At 40.4% G+C, this 26,640-nt stretch overlaps 1 protein-coding gene across 1 annotated transcript in view; it reads right to left on the bottom strand.

The window, feature by feature from the left end:
* Positions 1–856: 856 nt before the first annotated feature.
* Positions 857–26,640, bottom strand: part of MDM4 (MDM4 regulator of p53) — a 37,035-nt gene continuing 11,251 nt past the window's right edge. Inside the window, exons 2-11 of the mRNA XM_066623203.1 lie at positions 26,412–26,519; positions 23,453–23,527; positions 18,048–18,181; positions 17,668–17,717; positions 14,549–14,616; positions 13,737–13,833; positions 9,391–9,548; positions 5,900–6,046; positions 4,988–5,068; positions 857–2,444 (exon numbers count right to left, since the gene is read on the bottom strand). Coding sequence (XP_066479300.1) covers positions 1,884–2,444; positions 4,988–5,068; positions 5,900–6,046; positions 9,391–9,548; positions 13,737–13,833; positions 14,549–14,616; positions 17,668–17,717; positions 18,048–18,181; positions 23,453–23,527; positions 26,412–26,486 — 1,446 coding nt within the window. The 5' untranslated portion in view covers positions 26,487–26,519 and the 3' untranslated portion in view covers positions 857–1,883. The remainder of the gene's footprint in view (positions 2,445–4,987; positions 5,069–5,899; positions 6,047–9,390; positions 9,549–13,736; positions 13,834–14,548; positions 14,617–17,667; positions 17,718–18,047; positions 18,182–23,452; positions 23,528–26,411; positions 26,520–26,640) is intronic.

Here is a 26,640-nt window from a genome sequence, read left to right as displayed (position 1 = left end):
GAACTTGGACAGGATAACCACTGGAGTAATGTACATATGGAGATAGCCAGTTCAGTCATTTTTCCATGAACTCTTAAGTTTGAGAAATGTGCCTATCCTGGCTGAATGCATGGCTGCCTACAATATGCAAAAGTATATGCCCAGTAAAAATATGGTTTGACTACTGATAAAGCTATGGATAGCTATTCTGGAAAAACAAAGTGGGGTTTTCAAGACAGCAATCAAGTCATTGGAAAAAAAGAGCACAGTCCTTTGAACTTCATGCAATTGGGTTGTTATAGTTCAGTTATTAGGGACAAGCTAACTGAACTAATTTTAGTTTAAAAATTTTTTAGATAAATTAAGTGTAACATATTTGTACTTTTATCAGCATCCCAGCAAACAATAGAGAAGCTTTAACAGTTTAAAGTAACAATTAAGTCTGGCTCAAACAGGCACAAATATAATGAACACTAGCTCAGTGAGAGTTTGGGAACTGGGGTAAGTTGTAGCAAGAGCGGATTGTACCCCTGCTTTTGCCCCAGGATCATACCACTGAGAGGACTGATTGGGAGGGGTCTACCTTATGTAGTGCCAGCCTCTGGGGGTTGAGGGAACCCTCTGCAGGTTTGTGAAAAAAGTAATCGGAAATCACTTCCATTTCCTATCACTTTTTTCCACAAACAAAAGCTTGGGGAGCTCTGTGGGGCTCCCCACACAACCACTCCCCCCCCCCATGGCCAGCGCTGCATAAAATCCAAACACCCCTCCCCAATCAGCCCTGGCAGCTGCACAATCCTGGGAATCGCATTGCTGTCTTCCCGTGCACCTTAAGGGCAATGTCGCAGTTTCAGAACCACAGCTTTAGCTGTTGGCTGTGTCATTTTGTCATACTCAGAAATGGCTCGTACTACACAGAGCACACACAAAATGGTGATTGCCTGTTCCCAGGTAGCACTGGATGCTACTTTGAAAGAGATCCCTACATAGTAAAGCCAAATGCACACAGATCCAAACCATGGACTCATAATCCCCATTTCTGAAGGTTAACAACTGCACAGATATGATCCGCACCTTATCCCAGAAAATCTACTGTGCAGATATCAGGTGGAGGTGGCCTGATCTCTGAATGCAAGTAGGTTCTACACGCAATTAAATGTAACTATGGACTGATATTGCAAAACAGGCTTACCAACAAGTCATACCGAGATACAGCTTACTACCTTGAGGTTAGAGAAGTTAGCAATCATTCATACAAACTCCTACGGAGAATTACACTTACAGAAACTAGGCTAGTAAGTATGGAAACCTGGTTCATCAAAATATTTATGCACAACTAAGAAAATATCCACTTCCCCCCATCATAAAACCTCTGGTTTTTTATGGGTGTGCAAAGTGTGCTGTTTAAAGGAACAGTAGAACAAAACTCCAGCTTAAATTATCAACTTTGAAATCCAATGATTTTCCAAAACCGTTCAGGTTGTGCAACAGACTCTTGGACTTCAATGCTAGCAGTATTCTACACACAATAGTGCATTCCTTAACCCAGGGCTAATACATGGTCACTTGCTGTGACATTGATCAAGAGCTCTTTACCATTCAGGTTGCTTTCATTAAAGTAGTTCACATTTTAACACACCTTTATCAATGACAGCTATTTCAACACTACAATCGCCTGGTAATTAAGTTATCCAAATAGTTGGGAAAATTGGCTCTTGTATATTTTTGCTGTTGAGTCACTCAAAAAAATTATTTCCCCTAGATTGTTTAGAATTCACATTTCACCTCTTCGACCTGTATTTGCCTGACTGAATAAAAAGTAGACTCCTGAAAATATAGCACTGCCCTTAGTAATTGCCCACCGATTAGCTATCATTTCCCTGAAACCCCTGACAGCGACACAGTTATGCTATGAAAGTTCTGATCACCATCTGAATTTGCTTCTTGCATACTGGGCAAGGTGATCGTCCCTTTTTTAACATTTTTGCACATGCAAAACAGGTCACTAGATGAGCTGTCTTCCCATGTACAATGTTCCCATTCCGTGGTCTCTTCTGGCACACAAGGCAGGCCTTCAGCAATTCTTTGCTATTATCAAGTGACAGCGCTTCCTCCTCTTCCTTCTCTTTGGACTTGACAAACTGAGATGAAGACGCTTTGCCTTCACACCTCTGCGCAAGATCCAGGGAATCTGTAGAGCTTTTAGGACCTGGGGTGGGTTTGACTTCTGTTCTGTACAAATCTTTGGGCTGCACAATTGGAGCAGATGCCGTCCTTCGGCAGTCTGGCACATCCATCCCTTCTGCATCCTCGTTACTTTGCATTGTGGCAATATTGGATGTGGATTGAGAATGAGCCAATTTGGGGCAGTCAGAGAACCAATCTTTCCGTAAGGCCCAGCAGCGGAAACAGTACCGTTTGATGGGCGAGTTGAACTTCCTGCATTTGGTGCACTGCCAACATTCCTGATGAATCAAAGAGACAGTCTCAAAGGTTAGTTCATTCTCACATACTGCTCTTCTCCATTTGTAAAACAAGAAAATATTTAGGTGCCCCCTTCAATACTGGGGCACTGTTCACAGTCGAAGTGAAGATATGTGATAGTTCCCAAAACTAAAAAGCTGACAGGAGCTGGGCAACATCCCTAAGGGATGAAAATGTAAGTTTCTATGTTAAAAACCAAGCTTGTATGTCATCCTCACAATGATATCCCACAGCTCACCTGCCTTGGTGGTCCCACACATGGGATATGCAGCATTTCCAAAATGATTTGTCCTTAGGTTCACTACATTGAATTTTCAATGCTTTCTACTAAATCCAAGGGCAAATAGCTCCTTGAATCAGTTAGAAGCATATTTTCTCAGACTATTTATATAAAATACACAGAATCTACACAATTGATGGTGGTTTACTTGATGACCCTGCACACCACAGGCAATGGCTTTTTGAGCTTAGCTATAATTCAGTTGTCCTATGCCAGGGACAGCCAAATTTGTCAAGCTGGCATACATGCTAAACTACACTCAAGAAAAAGCAAACTTTGATTTTGAAAGCTATGAGGAACAGTGTCCGTGTTTCTTCTACTGCAAAGCAAAACAAAAATGGAGCAAAAATAATGAAGTTGTGTACACTGGAACTGTCTGGGACAGGAGAGAGTAAAGATGCAATTTTCTGGAAGAGTAGCTAAAATATTGCCATAACAGATATATCTATCAGGGATGGTGAAACCATGGCTCATGAGCCACATATGACTTTGACATACAATGTGTAGCTCTCAGAAGTATGACAGTTGAGTTCCTTTTGCATCACAACTGGTTATAAAGGTAAATAAAATTTTCAAGCTTTATAATTACCCCTGCTAATTGGGTAAGAGGCACTTTTTCAAGTGGGTGCTCCTTTTTTAGCAGGGGGAGAGTAACTGGCCCACCTCACCCCAGCACTGTCTGTTCTAGTAGCTGTCTGCTTGTATTCATTTGCATCTTTTTAGATTGTAAGCCATTTTGGGACAGGGAGCCATTTAGTTAGATTTTTCTCTGTAAACCGCTTTGTGAACTTTTAGTTGGAAAGCGGTATATAAATACTGTTAATAATAATAATAATAATAATAATAATAATTACCAGGTACAAAGTGAGACTCCACTGGATTAAAAGACAAGCTTAATGTTCATGGTGAGTAAATATAATTAAGAATTTAAATGCTTCTTGTATTGCAGCTCTCAAACATCTGAAGTTTATCATACGGGGCACTGACATGAAGTTTGGTCATCCCTGATATATAGCATATCACATAAGATCCTCCGTAAACTTGAAAGGCCAAAACCCAAGGACAGCCATACAGCTCCACAGGGTTGTGAACACATTCAAGAGTGACCAGCAGAGAACAAATTGTGAGGTTGAGAGCCAAATTGTGAGGTTATGTTCACTAAGATTTCTTACCCAGCTGCAGAAACACAGAAACCAAAATTATGACAGATCTGTTTTTTTCTTTTTATGCATCTGCCCTATTTACACAAAAGTGGGGTGCTGGAGTTTAACAACAAAAGGCACACAGAAAGTATGGGGTGCTGAACTCTCCCCCCTTCCCATGCCTTAGCTCCTCTCAAGGTCCAATTCTATCCAACTTTCCAACACCGATGCAGCCCTGAGGCAAGAGAACAAACATTCTCTTACCCTGAGGAGGTCTCTGGGACTGCCCACCCCCACACTGCAGGATGTGGTGCATGCCACGGCTGCATCAGTGCTGGACAGCTGAATAGGACTGGGCCCTCACTCTGCTACTCTACCCACTTCTCCATTCCTGGATCATTTCCAGTATCAGAGCCAAGAAGAGAGAAAAAGTGCATGAAAAATTAACTGCGAGGAGAGTTCCATACCTTTCATACACATGCACTTTACTGTTAAAGCAAGACAAGCCCCCTCCCAAACACACATTTTTTATGTTAACAGGTGAAAATGTGGATGATCCCATCACTTCATATTTGCCCTTCAGTTAACAGCTCTGATAGTTCCTTCACTGGAAGTGAATATGGCTTAGATATGATTATTCAAGTTGATACTAGAAATGCCACAGCAGTTTGCACATCCCCATACTGCTGAGAACTGGCACATGGATTTTAAGGTATAAGGCCGACAACTTAAGAGAAACTGGCCATTCAAGGTGAAACAGATTCTTGACCGTCAAAAGGTACAGATAGATGAGGTAAACAGAAAGCTGAAATCTACAGTTAAGCACAGACACTGCAATTGCTAAACTGTAGAGACCACTGCAGTCAGTTTCTTTCACTAAAACTGGGATTCACTATTTAGCTGCCAACAAGTAACCACCACCAACAGTTCATATGGTCCAATAAAAACACACTCTGCCCTTCCACATGTATTAAGCAAACAAAAGTGATGGTGCATTTAGTTGTTTTAAAAAAGCATTGAGGAATTTTGACTACCTATACAAAATACATTTCTTCATAAACACATATCCAAAGTAGGGATATTAAAGCCTAAATATGCATACCTCAGAGGGAGCCTCTACATCTGTGTCATCACTTAAGGACTGTGAATCTTCAAAGTCATTAGAAGATGCCACTTCACTTGCCTGCAATAGGTACATCAAATTAAGAAGGTGACACATCCAACTCATATGCATCCCTTAAAAAATTAAAGTTGCAGCATTCCTGGGCAATTAATAATAATGTACCCCCACAACTACTGCTTGATTTTGATTTTTCCTGTTCCCATATTTAACCAATTACAAGTTTCTTTCTGCACTGCTATGCTTCAAAGTCGCTTCATGTGACAATTACAGGTGCATCTTTTTCAATGTGCCTATGAACCAACTATACACACTTGACACAGGAGCACTTTCCATTTAGGAAATTAGTGTCTGAGGACTTCCTCAAAAATCTCAACTCAGAAATACTTGGCCCTGAATCAGTACAGCATCAGAAAGATCAATATCTTCTATCCAAAGTTAGTCAGTCATGGCTAGGCACCATAGGTACCAATGAAACAAATCTGTCATGAAGTCCCAAGAATTTTGTGAGTAACTTCCTTTCTAATCTCAAAGTATTTTGATGCCAACTCCCCTCTATTTGAATCATGGTACAACATTATCAAAGGGAGAATCTGCAAAACATCTAACAATTTTATTCTTGTGTTAAAACCTTACTGAATTCATTGGAAAACTAGGCGTACTTCTGCTGATTATTAGAACATAAAGGATTCTTTGCAACATCTTTACATGAGTTAACGTGAGTCAGAGGAGCTATTACATGACATGAACCCCAGTATGCATACTGTTAATCCATAATATAAAACTATCCAATTACTATAATAAAAGTTTTACTAGTGAACATATATGGATGTTCCTCTTATACTTCAGTCCAACAATGCACCAAGCAAGCGTTTTGACTGGACTTGGACTTACTGTTCCGCTACCCTCTTTTTCTCCTCCACTTGCTTGCTCGCAGTCAACTGTTTTAGTTGCGATTCCAACACCTAACTGATCTGAAACAGATTCACTGAGAAACCAGAGGTCATCTGTAGTATCCGAAACAATGGCAGTATCCACATCCTAGAGAGAAGAGTGAATAAGTAAAGATTAACTATTTGCTGATCTGAAAAAGACTCTTGTTATTCAAATCAAGGGTGCTTACATGTATCTATAACATATGCTCACCAAGACTTAGGGCCCAATCCTATCCAATTTTCCAGCACCAGCATAGCCTCAATGCAATCCCGAGAAAAGGGAAAAAATGTTCCCGAGAAAAGGGAAAAAATACCTTGAGGAGGCCTCTGTGACTGCCTCCCCAACACAGGAAGCAGTGCATACCCCATTGGCACAGCAGCACTGGCACTGGAAAATTGGATAGGATTGGGCGCTTAGTCACCTCTAGCTACAGGACAGAACATGTAAAACTGACTTGACAATTTGGTCTTTACACTTCTCAACTCAATTTGATATCCTTACACTCCTCAACTCAATTTCATATCCTGGCAGGTGTTAACAAGATAGAATGGAATAAAATCACTTTGGCCTAAAGCTTCAATACAAGTCATATAATAACTGCGAGGTAAGACATACAGCTAACCAAATTCAAACATTCCACACATTTATATTTTCCTTGGAGTGAAAGTTCCTGAAAGTTTGAGTTTTACCAAAGAAAATGCAATAACAAGCTATTACTAAAATGTACGAATTGTTAAAATATGAGACAGAAGAGGAACAGATTAAGGAATTTACAATACAATAAGCAAAAGTGTTGTTCATCAAGTATCAGTGGAGCAATGGGAGAGCTTGTGAACCAAAAGATTAAAATTTACATTAAATGTAAATCTAAAATAGAATTTTTATAAAATGATGCATAGATGGTATTTGACACCAGCTAGATTAGCAAAAATGTATGAAAATGTACCTAATAGATGTTGGAAAGGTGAAAAGAGGGATAAACATAAGAACATAAGAACATAAGAACAGCCCCACTGGATCAGGCCATAGGCCCATCTAGTCCAGCTTCCTGTATCTCACAGCGGCCCACCAAATGCCCCAGGGAGCACACCAGATAACAAGAGACCTCATCCTGGTGCTCTCCCCTACATCTGGCATTCTGACTTAACCCATTCCTAAAATCAGGAGGTTGCGCATACACATCATGGCTTGTACCCCATAATGGATTTTTCCTCCAGAAACTCATCCAATCCCCTTTTAAAGGGGTCTAGGCTAGACGCCAGCACCACATCCTGTGGCAAGGAGTTCCACAGACCGACCACGCGCTGAGTAAAGAAATATTTTCTTTTGTCTGTCCTAACCCGCCCAACACTCAATTTTAGTGGATGTCCCCTGGTTCTGGTATTATGTGAGAGTGTAAAGAGCATCTCCCTATCCACTCTGTCCATCCCCTGCATAATTTTGTATGTCTCAATCATGTCCCCCCTCAAGCGTCGCTTTTCTAGGCTGAAGAGGCCCAAACGCCGTAGCCTTTCCTCATAAGGAAGGTGCCCCAGCCCCGTAATCATCTTAGTCGCTCTCTTTTGCACCTTTTCCATTTCCACTATGTCTTTTTTGAGATGCGGCGACCAGAACTGGACACAATACTCCAGGTGTGGCCTTACCATAGATTTGTACAACGGCATTATAATACTAACCGTTTTGTTCTCAATACCCTTCCTAATGATCCCAAGCATAGAATTGGCCTTCTTCACTGCCGCCGCACATTGGGTCGACACTTTCATCGACCTGTCCACCACCACCCCAAGATCTCTCTCCTGATCTGTCACAGACAGCTCAGAACCCATCAGCCTATATCTAAAGTTTTGATTTTTTGCCCCAATGTGCATGACTTTACACTTACTGACATTGAAGCGCATCTGCCATTTTGCTGCCCATTCTGCCAGTCTGGAGAGATCCTTCTGGAGCTCCTCACAAGCACTTCTGGTCTTTACCACTCGGAAAAGTTTGGTGTCATCTGCAAACTTAGCCACTTCACTGCTCAATCCTGTCTCCAGGTCATTTATGAAGAGGTTGAAAAGCACCGGTCCCAGGACAGATCCTTGGGGCACACCGCTTTTCACCTCTCTCCATTGTGAAAATTGCCCATTGACACCCACTCTCTGCTTCCTGGCCTCCAACCAGTTCTCAATCCAGGAGAGGACCTGTCCTCTAATTCCCTGACTGTGGAGTTTTTTCAGTAGCCTTTGGTGAGGGACCGTGTCAAACGCCTTCTGAAAGTCCAGATATATAATGTCCACGGGTTCTCCCGCATCCACATGCCTGTTGACCTTTTCAAAGAATTCTATAAGGTTTGTGAGGCAAGACTTACCCTTACAGAAGCCATGCTGACTCTCCCTCAGCAAGGCCTGTTCATCTATGTGTTTTGAAAGCTATTTCATTTTATCATATGTGGTGGACATGTACCAAAGTGAAAAATATTGGACTTTGACACACTAGCAAATGCAATTGATACTTAAGATAAATCTGCAAATGAAACCAGAAGCTTCTCTTTTCGGAATATTTGATGACTGAATTCAGAAAGACTTTGAAACTATATTTTTATATATGACAACTACGGCAAGAATATTGTATGCTAAGTATTGGAAGGTTCCAGAGATACCTTCAGTTGAAGAATGGTGAGAGAAGACACTGGATTTAGCTAAAATGGACAAACTTACAATTTTTCTTAAAGAGAAGTCAGTAAAGACTTTTTTGGACATTTGGAAACCATTCATGAAGTTCCTGCAACACGTGAAGGGAAAAATGGATTTAATGAATTATTGATTCGATGAGTAGATTATATATAAATAATTTTTTTGTTTGGTTTTTGTTGAAAAAATGTATCTTAGAAATAATCAATAGATTCCTTAAGATATGATATCTAATATGTTATGATTTGGTAAAAGAATAAAGAAATGTAGATTGAGAACTCCACACTTGCCAAACAACTTTCAATATCTGCTTTTACTTTTATTTCTATTAATGTTATTTCTACTTCTAATTTTCTGAGTTAATATTTTTGCTGGTTTTAAAATAGAATTTTAAAAAATGAAAGTTTCAAAATGGAAGTGTAAACAACTACAAGCGAAGAGATGACCAATTCTCTCCCACCCTCCCATCATTATCCAAAATTTGTTTATATGTCTTGATGGGATCAAGAATTGGAAGAGGTCCAACTCTCCCTGTTTTTAGTCTAACATGAGCCACTCTCTAAAATAAATCTTCCTTGCTTCATTGTACTGCACTACAAGTCAGGATAAATCACATTTCTTTGCAGGGTTTCTCTCTTTTTCCTTGATGTCTGTCCATCAGGGACCAAAAAAAAAATGAGATCCTCAGCAAGAGAGCCTGAATTGGGGGGGGGGGGGAAGGACTAAGGGAATAGGGTACATGCACACTTTAAAATGGTAATGTTGCTTAATACTTACCTGATTAGTATGTATATCTGTTGAGCCATTACTTCTGGACTTGTAATTGCTTCTCAGGTTCCCTAAAAACCACCATGGAAGACCAGCAACATCCCACTCTTCAAGCACTAGATCTAGTGTGGGCTGTTTTACTGAAAGGTTAGCCATTAAGATGTCATCTGCAGAAGCCGAGCAAAACCCAGATTAGCAAACGTTTATGGTGTTTGTGGATTAAATGAATGAACAAGGTTGCCAAATCTACTGGCCAATTAAAATCCTTTTGCACAAGTTACAATAATGTTCTTATTACACAGAGAAGACACACAAGAATAGCCCTTTGGCTCCCCAGCTGGAGCCTTACTAGGCCTTAAAATATTCTAAGCAGTTATCTGTATATGCAATGTGCCTAAAAAGTACACTTTTATTCACATGCAATATAAGTCCTAGTAAGCAGGATGCTACATCGTCAGCCTGCATCTTACACAAAGGTTAGCTTCTGAAGTAACCCTATAAAGGGAAACATCATACAGTAGGAACTATTGTACTTGCAACTGAAAAATAAGTACTGTCTCTTTATGAACTAAAACCACGCTACAAGAGACATGCAAAAATTGAGATGACCAAGGGAACAGCAGCTTCATTCTCCCATCTCATGCTACCTCCAGGACAGATACACAGTAAGTGGAACAGCGGGGTGAATCACCAGCACTATTTAAATCTGATGTTTTACTTTTTGTTTGCTGAGCACATATACTTGAATTCACACAGGTCAAGTGTGTATAAGATGCAGACTTACTATTTCAAGACCCATTCAGAAATCCAGACACAGTTAAATTATCACTCTTTCAAGAAATCTTGACTGGCTTTTCAACACTGAGAAAGCCAGGCCACACATTCCATGGAGAACAGATGAAAGCAGCTCTTCTTGTTCCATTTAATTTTTGCCCATTTCACACAAAAAATGGACAGTCAACTTCTGTATCTGGATCTGCAGATACCTAATTTAATCTTTATTTGTATAATAATGAAACCTCTTTTGGAGGCATTAGTTTTAAATATCAGTCCATGGGTGTCTAACAGAAAAACAAAATGAAAGCTACAGAAAACCCTGCATGATACTGAACCCTTGCATGATACTGAAAACACAAAGTATGTTCATACTGTTTCGGTGTGGAATTTATTAAACACAAAAAATGTTATCTAGTAATTTTTCATCAGTAATTGCCTTTGAGTTCTGACTATATAAAACCTTATTTTTACATAAACCAAGAACAAACCCTTTAGGAAGATAAACTGATACAACACTACAGGCATGCCCCCATAGCTGCGGGGGTTCCATTTTGGAATCCCCTGCAGTACGTGAATCCATGGAAATGGGGAGTTGCCTCCCCCCATCCTCTGAAGGTGAGGGTAGCTCTGTCCTCCTTGCTTCCAGAGGGTCTTCTGAGCCCAGCAGAGGCCATGTGTGTCCTCCTCTGCTGGGCTCAGAAGACCCTCCAGAGGTGAGGGCCCCACAGATCTCCAATCAACATATAAGTGTAACTGCAGATATAGGATCCATGGATATGGGGCCCCCTGTATTTTACTGTTTAAATATCTTCAGCATAGAATCACGGAGTTGGAAGGGATCCACAGAGTCATCTAGTCCAACCTCCTGATTGTCACAGGAAATTCTTCTAGAGCAGGGGTGCCCAAACCCTGGCCCTGGGGTGCGGCCCTCAGAGAGCCCCCAGACTCCAATGAGCCTCTGGCCCTCCGGAGATTTGTTGGAGCCTGCACTGGCCCGATGCAACTGCTCTTGGCATGAGGGCGACTGTTTGACCTCTCGTGTGACCTGTGGGATGAGGGCTCCCTCCACTGCTTGCTGTTTCACATCTGTGATGCAGTAGCGGCAGCAAAGGAAAGGCTGGCCTGCTTTGTGCAAGGCCTTTTATAGGCCTTGAGCTATTGCAAAACCTTCATTCATTCATACAAGTTCATCTTTAATATATTCATTTATGTAAACTTTGGACACCCCTGTTCTAGAGCAATTCCAGTAGATGCCTGTCAAGCCTCTGCTTAAAGATCACCAGTGAGGGAAGTCCACCACTTCACTGCCTTTACTTTCAAGAATTTCTTCCCAATATCCAACTGGAATCTTCTGTCTTGCAGTTTGTACTCATTGAATCTAGTTCTATTCTCAGAGGCAGTTGAGAACAAATTTGTTCATTCTTCCATATGACAGCCCTTCGGGTATATGAAGAGCACTATCATATCCCTCACAGCCTTCTCTTCTCTCTAAACCTGTGGTTCTCAAACTTGCAGAGTTTGAGGACCGCAGTAAGTCCTTGCAGGGGAGGAGGGAGGCGGCAGGGGAAAGGCAGTGACATGATCCTGGGGATCCTGCAGCTAAGGGGGCTGCAGGGACTGGCATGTATTCACCAGTCCCTGCAGCAGCCTCCCTGGGAAGCGGGGAGCCCTGCGTGACCTTCTGCTGGGCTCCCTGGGGCTTAAAAAGTGAAAGCAAAGCAATCGCACCCCACCTCTGCAAAACCAGAAGTAGAGAGAAATTGCTGTGCTTTCCCTTTTTAAGCTTTGGGATGCCCTGCAGACACTCATGCAGGGCTCCCCGCACCCCAAGGAGGCTACTGCAGGGACTGGTGAGTACATGCCAGTCCCTGCAGTCCCCTTAGCAAAGTGATCCTGGGGATCACATCAACTGCCTCCCCCGCCCCCCTTCCTTAAGGGGGAAAATGCCAGGGACCTCTGGCTAAGGCGTTGCGATGCCCCAGTTTGAAAAGCCCTGTTCAAAACATACCAAGTTCCTCCAACCTCTCCTTGTAAGGCTTGGTTCTAATCCTCTAATCAGCCTTGTTGATTCTCAGAACCTTCTCCAGGTGGGCTGTCTTTCCAGAAGTGAAGAACCCACAGTTGGACACAATACTTCATTCAAGGTCTGATCAGCGGAGCAAAGCGGAACCACTACTTTTTGAGACTTAGAAGCTACAGTTCTACTAAGGCAGACTAAAATTGTGTTAGCCTTCTTTGTAGCTAGATATTCATACTTGTCTGAATCTTCATGCAAAACTATAACTCTGATGGTTTAATTTCCACAACAGGATTTAAAGCATCCTGACTTGCACCCGTGCTACCTGCTCCCAACCCGTCTCTCAAACTCCGCACTATGAAGTTCTAAAAGATGAAGTATTTTCCCTCCAAAATAGCATAAAGGTGCCATTTTTGCTATTATGAGCCAAGAGTACAGTCAGTCTTACCAACAGACATACATTTCTAAAGGATGAGCAGGTGGACTCTAGCAAGAATTAAGGAACTAATCAGCAAGATTCTGGCCTCAAATAACTCTCCATGTGGTGAAAAAATAAAGGAGAATTTGCAACAGAAAGGATTTCTTGGTTTCATATTTTACAATTTGAAAGTTGGATAAAAGAAATAGAAGATGGAAATTGTAGAAAACTGACTAAATTTGAAGAAATAATTGATCAGGAAGAAAAGGAAGATAAAGCAGGATTTAAGGGTATGGTTAGTAAAATAACTAAGATTTAGCAGAAAAGGAGGAACAATATCAAAGTCTCAAAGAAGTCTGGCAAAAGGATTTAGAAGAGGAAATAAATATTGAAGAATGGAAAAATATATGGAAGAATGGAAAAATGTCTATCAGAATAAAAAAATATTTTAAAGTAATTTAAAGATGGTTTGTAATTCCTGTTAATTAAATTTAATTAAACCAGTTATACCAGCTCAATGTTGGAGATGTAAACAAGATTTAGGTACTTATTTGTATATGTGGTGGGGATGTAAAGATGTGAAGGAAATATGGACCAAGGTGTTTAAGGAAATTAGTGAAGTTGTTGGAAAGCAAATTCTAGAATTGTATCTCCAAAACTATTTAATAATGCATGCTTGAGTCAGGGGAGAAAAGAATTGATAATTATAGTGGCAGTAACAAGAATGACAGCAAAAAATTGGAAAGTTATGCTTAAGTTTAGGTGGGAGGATTGGTATGGGAAATACGGGATATTGCAGCGAATGATAAATTAACAAGATGAGATGAAATTGAAGAAAGGGATTTTGAAAATAAATTTAAGGATATTTGGGATGTATTTGTTAGACATGTTTTTGAAAAAGGAAAAGGGAAAATCCCCCAAAAAGGATTCATTATTTTTGGGGGAGGGAAAGGGGATATGTGGACTTGGATGGGTTATTGGTGTAAAAGAAAGGAAAGAAAATATGAATTATTAATGAGTGATATCCCAAAGGTGGTGGAGTGTACCACTGTAAATGTGTATGTTGTAGTTTGTAAAATAAAAATTGAAAAACTCTCCATGTGGAGATCATGCTCTATACTCATTCCACAGTTCAGTACTGACCTCCATCCTTCTTGCAGGCATAGTCTGAGGTAGGCAAGATAGAGGCATGACCTTCATCTTCTTTTTGCCCTGTGCTGAAACTCCTCTCTCTACTATTCTGCTTATAGAAAGAAGGAAACACACCCATTAGTCCATCAGCACTTATAGAGACACAGGGATATAACACTTCCTTTCTGAGTCACCAGCTGCTGAGCAACACCAAGAAGAATAAAGGTTTATTGAGCATACAAAGCACATTATTAAACAGATCGAGACAACTACTAAGGATCAAGTAAAACTTATGTGAGTAAACAGTTCAAGTTGACAAAAGTTGGGAAAAGCTGAAATCTACTAGTGACTTCAAACTCCTTACCTCCATTCTCAAATCAGGCACATCTCTCTCAAGATAAACTATACTAATCCAACCCAACAAAATATCTAGTTAAGTTATGCTTAGATTTTTTATATGTTAGAAACTTCCAAAGAAGGATACTACGAAGCAAACCCAGATTGGTGTTTTTGAAGCACACTTTATTCAAAAAGATCAGGGATCAAAGCAAAAATCCTACTCAGAAATACAACAACAGTGCAAGCTGGTGTGACTGAGGACAGGAAGTACTATACCCCAGAAAACCCGCTCAGAGAATGGAACTCTGTTAGGCAGAGAACAGAGAAGGTCACTCTGTCCCTGGTCTGTAGACTCCCAAGAACTTCTGAGCAAGGCAAAGCCCCACCAACCAAATAAGTCAAAAGTTTCTGGGAGTCCACCATGCACAGGTACAGAGAAGGGGGCACTCTGTACAACAAAAGAAACCACCCAGCAATGGGTTTACCTTCAGATGATCTTGACTTGAATTATCCACGCTCTGATCCTTTGCAAGAGCAAGTGTCTGCGCAGCATCTAGACAGTAGGTAAAGAAAGAAAACACCTTCCCTGGTAATAACCATTCTCACTACACAGAGGGGTCCTTGACAAGCAACCAACAAACCAAGTTTGGCAGCTGTGGGGCTGAAAGTGCTACAAGTGATGTTCATACAGGAATACCTCTCTATTTCCTAGGTTTCTCATCTTGAAGAATGGACCTTATGCCACCCTCAACTCCTCATCCTATGTACTAGTCACATCATGGACTTCTACATGACAACCTGTGTTACTACCTCCTAACAACTCTGAAGACCATGACCAAGTTCACATGATTCAACAAAACCACAGGTGGTTAGAAAACATGGCTGCAAAGTGCTCTGTTCCTGCATGCTCCCTCCTTCCCATTCCTCCTCACCTCTGACACATAACAATCCTAATTTGTTAAACCACAGCTATCTAAATTGCCCAGATCCAGGAGCCAGTATTTAACTATGGTTTACAAACTAGGATATGCAATTGTGATTTTAAGTAACAAGGATTCTCAGATACACAAGGCAAGAAGAAAAGGGGAGAAGGGAGGGAATGCACGGGCTTGCAGATCATTTGAGTCATGTTTAACATGGTTTGTTGAGTCATCTGAATTGGTACAATTACTCAAACTGCTATGGGTTCCATGACATTCTGAAAATGTGACAAGGTGCCGTTATGAAAATACATTAATCAGTTCAACCACCAGCACATGGACCAATGCACATACATTCATTGCATCTTTTGGTGCTCTGCAAGTCAACCAAGTACTCATTCCTGTACAGAAAGCAGTCCTTCCAGCAGTAAGGCCTTCATCCTTGCAAAGAAGAACTATGTTAAGAAAAAAAGTTTACAACAAATCTCCAACAACGGGACATAGCTGCAAGTAATAGCTGCAAGTTGGAGAATATAAGAGTGACAGACATCCAACTGATGCTGTATATGAAGGAACCTTACAGAAGAGGTTTTAAAAAGGAGAAACCAGAGGTTTTTCCAATGCAGGGTCAGATCTTCCGAGTGCATGCAATTAGAGAGGATGTGTGCATTCACCACTTGAGTTTATGAGTACTATACCAAGTTTGTCAAATCCAGTAGCCCAAGAAGATGGCTCCAGTATCATTCATAAAACAGTCCCAGAAACAGAACACTTTGGGAACTGAGCTTGGCCAGAGGAACAGATGGGTCATGCAAAAAAAAATGCATCTTCTTCAAGGTTGGATGAAAATTTACAAAAGGCATCAAGGTTCTAGTTACTTTGCGGGGAAGAGAAGGAGGTCATTTATATAATGTCATCAATACCTGGAAGTTGGTCCTTTACCCCTAACCCACTTGGATACTTTGCCTTCAAGTACCAAGCGCCTGAGCTCCTCACAACTGCCAAGATCACAATTGCTGAGAAGCGTGTAAGTAACTTACACCAAATATTTAAGAGTGAGAAGTTTATTTTTATACCCTAAACACAATGGGGGCAATATCCCATTATACCCTAAACACAATGGGGGCATAATGATGTAAAAGACTTCATCACTGCTCATGGTATCAGTTGGCAATATTCACAAGTTAGGTAACATTATGTTAACACTATACATCTGCTTCTGAATATACAAACATCAGCCATATGTGTATAGGGTCCCCTAGCCAGTGAATCCTCTGTCCTCACAAAAAAACACACACACACACAAAAAGTTCTGAAATTTTACTTCATTGGGTGGCTGGAGATGTACCGTTGCTGTCTTATCTTTTTACAAATGCACAGGCCTGCCAAGTTTGGTTTGTTTTGGCAACACACACACACACACACACACACAAGATCTGCTCATGAAAACTCGTCTTCAATCAGAGGATATCCCCATTGCTGTCCCCTGGCTGTGGGTCAATGTTACAAGAACAAATTCTCAATGTTCATCACAGGGTTTTTTGGGTTGAATTAATAAAAATGAAAGACATTCATAGCCGTTAGAGTGGAGAGAAACTTCATAAAGTCGTTTTCACTCTGGAGATACGACCACCTCTCATTACTTTATGCTTGCTACTTCAGAGGCCACAGAAGCCAATACAATCAAAATAATTGAAAGAATGTGCCATCGACAATATTAAGCAGCTATGCTTAGACTTTCCAGGCCTTAAGGGGGTAAAAAAAGTTCTCAAAAGTAAAACCTAAGAGGTTTCTGTTAAATCACCAGACAGACAAGCAAAACTAAAGACTGAATTAGAACAGTGGTTCTCAAACTTTTTAGAGGCCCTAGAGCAGTGGTTTCCAAACTGAGAGCCATGGAAATCAGCTGGGGAGCCATGGAATCCTTGTGAAAAACCTGCCACCCTATAACAATATAGGATTGTATAACATCCATACTTCCATAACAGGAAGCCATGGCCAATGGCACAAGTCAGTCAAGGGAGCTGCTAGTCAAAGTTTGAGAAGATTTGCCCTAGACTAGAGGCTGCTGCCTGATTTATAAATGCCAAGGGATGTGACTGTAATGGTGGTTAGGCAGCAGTGCTCCCCCTTCAAGTAGCAGCTTGTTTAATCTTTGATGTCCATACCCTAATTGTCTTGTCAGTTTCACGAACCACCAAAAATTGGGTCACAACCCACTGCTGGATCCCAGACCCACAGTTTGAGAATCACTGAATTAGAAATTCCACCTTTCCAATTTCTAGTTTTAAACAAAGTCAGAAAATATGCCAATAATGTATAATCGTACATGAGGACATCCCGTCCCCTTAAATTAGTTCACCCATTTGACAATATCCAGAGAAAAGTTAAATACACTGAAGCCCTCCAGAAATATATAGTGTTTAAAAATAAGCTATTCAATGCTTGGCCCCACTGATTTTACTGGATTTCGTTCCTTTGATGAATTGACAATCTGTCAGAAAAGGATGGGCCAATATGAGGAGATGATTTACAGCTACTGAGAGAAGGTTGCAGTGCCCCAGTCCTCCCAATGCTTTCATCAGCAATTCATGTCAATCCAAAGGCTTCTTACATATTGTTACTTACCAAAATTAATTTTATATAGCAGTGAATAAACTAGACTGTTACTCAAAGAAACCTACCTATAACAGCAACAGAAGTCACATTCCGTTTCAGCATGTCATAAACCGGGCTGTGGAAAGGAAATGACTCATGAGAGCAGAACACAGCATTGCACACAGTATCTTCTTCACTTCGTCTATTTTGCAATACAAACTCTATCCAAAATGCTTGCAGCAGCACATGGTTTGTGTCAAGCTAAGGCCTCTAGTGGCAGACATTCTGTACTTATAGTAGGAACAACAATAAAAAAATGTAAAAGTGCTGGGAGGCAGGCATTTCTTTTTAAAGTAATATTTGCTCAACAGGTAGATTATATAAGCACTGCTCTTATAAAGCTTCTCAGCTTTCCTCTGAATCTTTATAGCAAGTAGGTATGCTATGTATATCAGAGATTTCCTACCTTGGGTCTTTCACAGAGAAGCTTTCACGACCCAGAAGTTCCCCCAATTGGTCTTCTCCGCAATAAACCATATGCTGTTGCTGTTTGTCATATAGCTGCTTCAGCATGATATACTCTCCAAGGTAATGTATGATCTAGATAAATAAGACAACCTTAGTTATACCTGTAGCATAAATTAAATAAAATTTGTTTTCCCTTTCAATTGCTACAGAAATATCATGCTATAATAGCCTATTTGGTAAAAGCCTTTTGTTGTAAATTTCATGTTGTTCTCACCTATATAATACATATATACTCCTTTAAAAAAAAAAAAAGTAGTTCAAAGTGGTTTACATAGCAGAATAAGTAGTACCCAAAAAATGACACTTGACTTAGGACAGACAAAATGCTGTATTTCACTCAGTGTGCTTCTTGGTCAAAAGTGTAAAGAACATACAAGGAGGTAGGGGCATGAAATGCTACACAGCAACTGAGCTCATTAAGGTGAAGAATCAGAAGCAATGAATTGTAAAAGATTGAAAATCAAGCCTCCCACCTCATTTCTCTGAGTCAGGCTAACCCAAATTTAAAGCATTTCTGCTAAGGAGGCTTTTGGAGGGGCAACAACCCCCCAAAATGCTCTCATAGATCTGAATTGTGATACATTTTTTAGCACAAAACCTCCTATATGTTGCCAACATTTTTCTCCTCCATCATAGTTATATGCAGAGTTCATATTGAGCAATACTTAACAGTTATCAAAAGGAGTAATTTACTCTCCCCCTTTATTTGCTAACTTATTTGGGAAAATCTTAACAATTAGCTATTTAGATCTCAGCAAGCAGCCAACCTTCACAGCACCTTCAGTCAATGGTCCTCTCTAAACATCTGCAGAAATATTCACATATCTAGGTACTAAGAATATTGGTGGAGACTTCTCAAGGCAAAGAAACCTGGAGTCATAACAAATCAATGTAGACCCCTGAAGTAAAATGGACAAGTTGTAACATGTTCATTCCAAAAGATTCTTCCCAAGTGGTTCTCTGTCTCCCATTGTATACCCTCTGGCTGCCTTGCTTTGAGATTAAAAAGGGAACAGACATGTCCCAACCTGTCCCAACCTACCCCAACCCACATTATTTCTATGACTTATTTTGGGGTAATACTGAATTGGAACAAGCAGTGTACTTTATTGAGTGAGGTATTACACTATTATTGATTTCTGACTTTGTAAATCATCACTTTGAACAGATAGGAAAGTTGCAGGTAGGGAGTTTACCTAACCATTTGCTGCAGGTCAGCAGAAGAGAAGTCTTGAGACTTCCGGCAACCCACATGGCCTCATACTAAATGGCATGGTGAGTCCAGGGTTTTTAACCCAGGTGCTTATAAAGGGGTTAAATTTTGAATATTCATCTACTGAAATACTATGCAATTAAAGAGTTCCAAGTTTCTCCAACTGAAGCTTAATATGTTCAATTGTATCAAGATCTGAATATGCTTCCAATAGCAAAAGGCTTTGCTATTATTGTTTTACTAAACTGTTTGCCAACAGAGGGCCATTAACTGTTTTCCTAATGGTATTCTTGATTTAAAGATTAGAAACAGAGGCTGAAAGACAGCAAGGTGCTCAAGCTGCCCACCAGGACCAAGACAGAGCTGGTTTTTTAGCTGGTCAGTTCCACAAAAGTTCTGGTGTCACATAGAACTAGTACAGTGGTTTTCAACTTTTTCATGACACAACCCCCATAAAGTATGAGATTGAAGACTTACTGCAGAGTCAGTCCTCCTCCCAGGATCTGATCCTCCCATCCCCGCTCCACCCGTCTGCCCCATTTCCCCCACCTTACAACAACCCTGTGAAGTAGCACACTGAGAAGGGCCAGTTCTAGGAGCTGTGGGGCAAGATAGTGAGAAGAGGTAGTGCAGGATTATATCAAGAACTTAATTTGATACGGCAGTACCATTATCAGACTGGATCCAAGACCTCTCTTGCACAGGCTTTGAAAGGCTGCCGCAACCCTTCCAAATGAGGCTTTGCAACCCCACTGGATCAGTGAATACTGATTTGTGTCTGCTAGAAATACCAAGCTCGTTTTCAACTAGTCTAACAAATGGATAGGGATCACTAGCTACTATTAGAGGGTACCTGCAACTAATGGTTGCTGGGAGTTGGACAACAAAATGTTGTGCATATGCATTGATCACATGTAAAATAACTTTCATTGTAAAAAAAGGGGGTGTGTATGCACATATGTGTATTTTTCTGCTATAGAAATGAATTACTGATTAACAGCCCATTAAAGGGCTGTTATATCTGTTTCTCCTGTAAGAAGTTCAGACCAACTTATCCATGGTTCTCTGGGGGCTTGCCATCCAAGTACTGCCTGTCAGAGCCCCTTATCTTTAGTGGTTGAACTTATATGCCTTCAAGCACATACTGGCAAATAGCACTTGGACTCAATAAGTATCCTCAGTCAAAATTCTCATTTAAAATGCCATTCACTATTAAGCAACTCTACCACAGACAGTGGAACTTATGCATAGGTTTAAACTGCAGACAAAACATGACTGCAGCTTGACTGGCTGAGGTGCAATCCAGATCCAATGGACTCTAAGTGATGCAACCATCTCTCAGTGTATATAACTCATAGGTGCAGGCCAGTTTTCAAGTCATATGCATGTAATATAACAGGTCTCCCTTCTTCAGCAGTGAGAAGGGGTCACCTAGAGATATAAATACAAAATGAAAAGCAGCACCAGTGTTTGTGTATACTATGGGGGGGGGGAGATTCTAACTGCTAAATGTAAGCTGCTATAGCAAACTAACATTTTAACACCAAAACCCATTTCATTTAAAGTATTCAATTTGTGTTTGCAAAAATATTACAAGCTAAATAAGTTATTTAAATGCATAAGTGTTTAAAATAAGTCAAACAACTCTGCAGGAGTATCTGACATATTTCTAATGAAAAACCACTGCATTTAATACCAGCCTGTAAATCAGGGCTAGTGTCATTTTTCTAATCTCATACACACTTTGCATTTTAATCTTAAATGATTTCACACAGTGTCTAGGTTTAGCTGACAAGACATTTCTAATGAGACAAAATAAAAAGTATAATGTGAAAATTCTCAAGCATCAACTGGCAACAAGAAAAAACAAAGCACATCTCCAGGAGCATAATCAACTACTGCAATGTTCTTTACACTTAAAGTCACTTCCAGTACAATTTAAAGTATTACATAGTTACTATGCAATAGTGGAGTTTTAATTCTGATTTTGCAAGAAAGCAGCTGCTGTAGAAGGGTTCAAGACTTTGAGGAACACCACATATATGGGGAATCCTCATTCCCACATTTTTACATAAAAGGCACAGAAAGGAACAAGAGCCAACCCTTATCCTCTTTTTATCAAACTGTGGCTCAAACTCTGCAAGACAGCTGCTTAAGGATAATTAAGAGTAGTCTTAGCGATAAACACCTAGCACTTCACCAATTGTTATCTAGCCAATGCAGCAGCAGCAAGACATGCTGTCTTTTAGTCATCTTGCTATGCTGAATGTTTATAAATTTGCAGGATCATAGGAATCAGTACAGCTTTCAACAGGAAGAGATCAAAAGGTAGCAACAAATTACGAATGTTATCAAGGAAAGACAAACCATTTCAAGCTGCCATACTTTTGTGACAAACAAAACCTTCAGAATGGAAGTTAAAGCTATGAAACATAAAAATCAAACTCAAATGGGAGTGCAAGAGGAGCCCACATTACATGGAAGTTACTGGGGCCAAGAGATTTTTTTCTATTCCACTATCCTAGATGTAGGATTTCCACTCCAGGATCCCAAAGGATCTCCTCTATGGAGAACTCATGCAAGGAAAGCGCCCTACAGGTAGACCACAGCTGCGATACAAGGACATCTGCAAGAGGGATCTGAAGGCCTTAGGGATGGACCTCAACAAGTGGGAAACCCTGGCCTCTGAGCGGCCCGCTTGGAGGCAGGCTGTGCAGCATGGCCTTTCCCAGTTTGAAGAGACACTTTGCCAACAGTCTGAGGCTAAGAGGCAAAGAAGGAAGGCCCATAGCCAGGGAGACAGACCAGGGACAGACTGCACTTGCTCCCGGTGTGGAAGGGATTGTCACTCCCGGATTGGCCTTTTCAGCCACACTAGACGCTGTGCCAGAACCACCTTTCAGAGCGCGATACCATAGTCTTTCGAGACTGAAGGTTGCCAATACAATTCTATAGATCAGTGGTTCTCAAACTTTTAAGCTCAGGACCCTCTTTTTAGAATGATAGTCTATCCGGGACCCACCAGAACTGATGTCATGGCTGGAAGTGGCATCAAGCAAATTAAAATAAATAAATTGTAAATAAATTAAGGTAAAACAATTAAATAAGGGGAGATAAGATGGGGAAGCCAATCCTGTTCCACCAAGTGAATTATCTCTGTAGCCTGCCTGCAATAACCTCAACCTCCTGTCCCTTCAAAAATCAGTAAGATTTTTAGTCCTACCCAATGCCCATTTCAATTTAAATTCTTATATTTAAACCAGTTCAGTGCAATTTGGGATGAAATCAGTTTTAAATTCAGCATGTTTTTTGTTCGGGCTAGATCAGGGATCTCCAAAACCTGGCCCAGGGGCCTCTATCCGGCCCGCAGCAAGCCTCTGGTACCTGCAAGCCTCTGGCCCACTCAACCAAATGTGACCAGAGTTGTGCTCTAGCTGCATCTGGTGGGTGTTCTGAGGGCTAGGGAGGCCATGCACCTCCCCTCAGAATGCCTTCTAAATGCCTAAAAACATCACTTCCTGGTTTTCCTGAAAAACTAGAAGTGACATTTTGGGTAATTTGATGGCCTTAGACTTTCTAATGCATTTATTTAATTTTTATATTTAAAATTTATTTTTCTGGCCCTCTACATGCCAGATAATTGATGTGGTCCTCTTTAGTGACCCCTGGGCTAGATTGTTATTCAAAGCTTCCCTCTAAACAGCATTAAAACCCCAGAGTGATGAAAAAGAGAAATTAGGCTCCTCAGAAGGGGGGGAGAAGACAAGTTTGTACTATCAGGATCCACCTGGCTTTAAACACTAAAAAAGAAAAGAAAATCACCTTACCAGCTGAAGTCTCTATTTTTATCCATTTTAAGGGGAGGGTTGCCTTCTGGAACATTGTTAAGCTACACTTTCATCAGATTGGGTCCCTTCTGGTAGTCTTACATTCCCTTTGCCTGACCTTTAACACCAGCCAAGGCATGTTTGCTTACTCATGAGTAAACACAAACATGAAGCTTCATTTTGCTTTCCATAGGGCTCAATACATTCATCAGCTCGGAGGGAGGGATTTCCTTCTCAGGTGTTTTGACTATGAAGACCAGCTTCCTACCTTCCTAATTCAGGATCATCTACATATGAACTCACCTCCTTTAGAGTGAAAGTTTCTCCCTGAGCACCTGCAGCTTGCAGAATCTTCAAGAGTTGCAGTTTTGGTCGTACCTAAGAAAAATAAGGTGATTTCTTAAAGCCATTTTGCTTTGATTAATATGTAAAGTGACTTGAGTATAACAAAATTAGAAATTTAATACTGTGTGTACCTTACAGTGCAAGAGTTTTTATACCTAGAAAGCTAGGAGGAGAGCATTTTGCACAAAGTACAATACCAGCCTTCCCCTATGTGATGGACAGGGTAATGCCCTGTTCATCTGAAATGCTTAAGGGCCCAATCCAATGCAGTGTGGGGCCAGATTGGGAGTCCCCAAGGGCACCCCAGTACTAGGAGATTACATACTATGAACTTTTATACTACAAACCTGATCACTCAGCAAAACAGAAAGTTTTGTAGAACAAGCAAAAGCACTCAGATACATGTTCCGAGTTGGCTGCTGTCAGCTTTCTTGAACAGTTTGAACACAACTTAAACTTAATACAGTGGTGCCTCGCATAACGAATGCCCTGCGCAGCGAAAAACTCGCATAACGAAAGAGTTTGATTGAGTTTGGTAACTCGCATAACGAAAGTTTCTGGCCATGCTTTGCATAACGAAAAATTTTTAGGTCTGTGCTTCGCATAACGAATTTTTTAAAAAATTAAAAATTTCGTGTATGCTTCAAATTTTAGAAATCCTCTGTACAGTATGTATGCCTTTAAAGAGCACGTAATAAACACTTTGTAAACCAAATTTGACTTCGTTTTGACCTTTTTTGCCCATAAGAATGCATTAATTAAATTTCAATGCATTCCTATGGGAAAACGCAATTCGCAAAACAAAAAATTCGCATAACGAAAGGATTCACGGAACGGATTAATTTTGTTATGCAAGGCACCACTGTACACTGTTTAAGCTTTGAATTTAACAGTAACCATATAAGCCATCTACCACCTTTCTCAGAGAAAACAAACACACTGTTTTTATTCTCTTTAGTGTTTGCCTCCTACACTCTCTTGAGGGAAGGCTAATTTCCCCCAAAAAGTACCTAGTCAGTACTTCACTGCGCTGCAAACTCACAAATTAAAGCTATCAAAGCCACAACCAATATAAAAAACACACGCCTATTCCTCTGAAACAGAATTCCAAGAAGAGAAAGTGCATCTGAATAACTTCATGACCCTGATGCGGCCATACACCAATGCATCTCAACATAAACCCTACATGTACGTACCAAGAGGCAGTGATGATCTGAGCAAATTTCTAGTACTAGCATTCAAGATCTCAACATCATGTATACCCTCCCTGTCTTCTCTCATTGTAGTGTTTGCAAAACCCAACTTAAGGCTCAATGCTACATCAACTGCCAGTGAAGCTTTCTACAACAGCTATGTCAATTCCACACATACGTATCAGAGACAGCTTCATAAAGCCAAATAGGTTTTTAAGATGTTGATAGTGAACAGACCCTTTTAGACTAGGCTAATTATTCTTTTCTACATAAACCGGAAGCAGCCATTTATGCCAGGTTAGCATTATTTTCTTAAGACCTACATATGGATGAAACAAGTTTCATCTTGCTGCACTATACACAGCTGAAGAGCAGGAGGCTATGGTGCCTGTACTACCAAACTTTACTTACCCAGTTTGGTTATCAACCTTGGACTGCAAGATAACATAAGTGGGATTCCACAACTTTTGACTTGGTTGAATAACTATACATTCTTTGGGGTCACTAGCTCATTCCCTCCTGTGAGTTCTATGGCATGTGCAGAGACCTGGGGTTGGTACATGTGATTTTGTCTGTGTTGGGCTTTTACAGAAACCCTACAAGGTTCTTTACAATTCACAGAGAACTCCCTGCGACAGCAACAGGACAGAAACAAATGAACATATGGAACCTGAATCATAGTTTGTTTCAGAGTACAGAGTACAGAAGGTGTTGTGGAAAACACCGTCCCTGCATGTATTCCCAGATGTTTGGGCAAATGGAAGGCATGAATGATCACTAGTCCTCTGGAGTCAAAAGTGGCACAGTCAAAGCAAGATGGGTCATTACCCTGGTTTGAACACAGGAAGAAAAGATTTAAGATATGCAAGTTCAAAGAAGAAAGTTAGTGTCCGAGATGAGTAAGCAGAACTAGGAAGCTGAAAGAGTAGGTTTTTTTTAACAAAAAAAATTGCCTGGGATTTAAAAAAAATGTAGCTGAGCATCAGGCTGCAGCTATTAATGTAGTTTGCTGTTTGAAGTCGTTTTGACTACTACCATTGACTAATACCTCAGACATGAGGGAAAATGTGTTATGCTGCTCTGAGTCATAACACTTCTAGACAGGACACAGGAAGCCACTCACTGCATTTTCCAATTCTGAAGTATTATTAATCTTAACCCAGGGTTGTGTTAGAACCTATTGCCTCCCAGTGCAGTCATCAGAAGTTGTATACCTTACTAGGCAAAAGATCATTTAGGTTGTTTTAAGAAAATGAGCTCTAGGGAAGTATCAAACTGAATGATAATTTTCCAAACAATTTATTGGGAGGAAGCTACAAATTAAACTCAATTAACATTCAGTGCTGGCAGTAGCCTAATACAAGGTTCCTGTGTGATTAACCTGAAAAAGGATAGTTTTAATGATTTCAATGTCATTCATAGTTTTAATGATTCCATGTCAAGGTACACTTGTAAACTGAATGGAAGGTCAGAGACTTAGTTATTAATTAACTAATGCTGGGTAAAACTGCATATGAAATTCAAAGTTTATATAACAACCCATACTTAAAAGTACAGGGTTTATGTCAGATCACACATTTGCCTGAATTGATGAAAGTGTTTTCACACTACAAAAAGGACATTGCAAATCCAAGAAACTGAGCAGACAAAGCTTAGAAAAACATAACTGAAGAAGTCCTTAGTTTGCACTTTTCCACTACTTTATTATGGAAGATGTGCATTACCTGTTTGACTTGTTCAAGCGATGCTCTGCAGGCATTCTCAGACACTGGATATTGTGTAGAGGTGGAAGATGTCATTCTGGCAGTGAAATAGCTATCTATAGTACAAACCTAAAACAGAAATGAGATGCAACAATTGGTCTGAAAGAAAGAACACACAAAATTGACAAGATGAACTATGTGTTTTTCAGAAGCCTTAGGCTATTGTTCCAAAGCAAAGCAGCAACAATTC

The sequence above is a fragment of the Tiliqua scincoides genome, chromosome 4, assembly GCF_035046505.1.
Source record: "Tiliqua scincoides isolate rTilSci1 chromosome 4, rTilSci1.hap2, whole genome shotgun sequence".
Taxonomy (NCBI): Eukaryota; Metazoa; Chordata; class Lepidosauria; order Squamata; family Scincidae; genus Tiliqua; species Tiliqua scincoides.
This window is presented reverse-complemented; position numbering and strand designations above follow the sequence as displayed.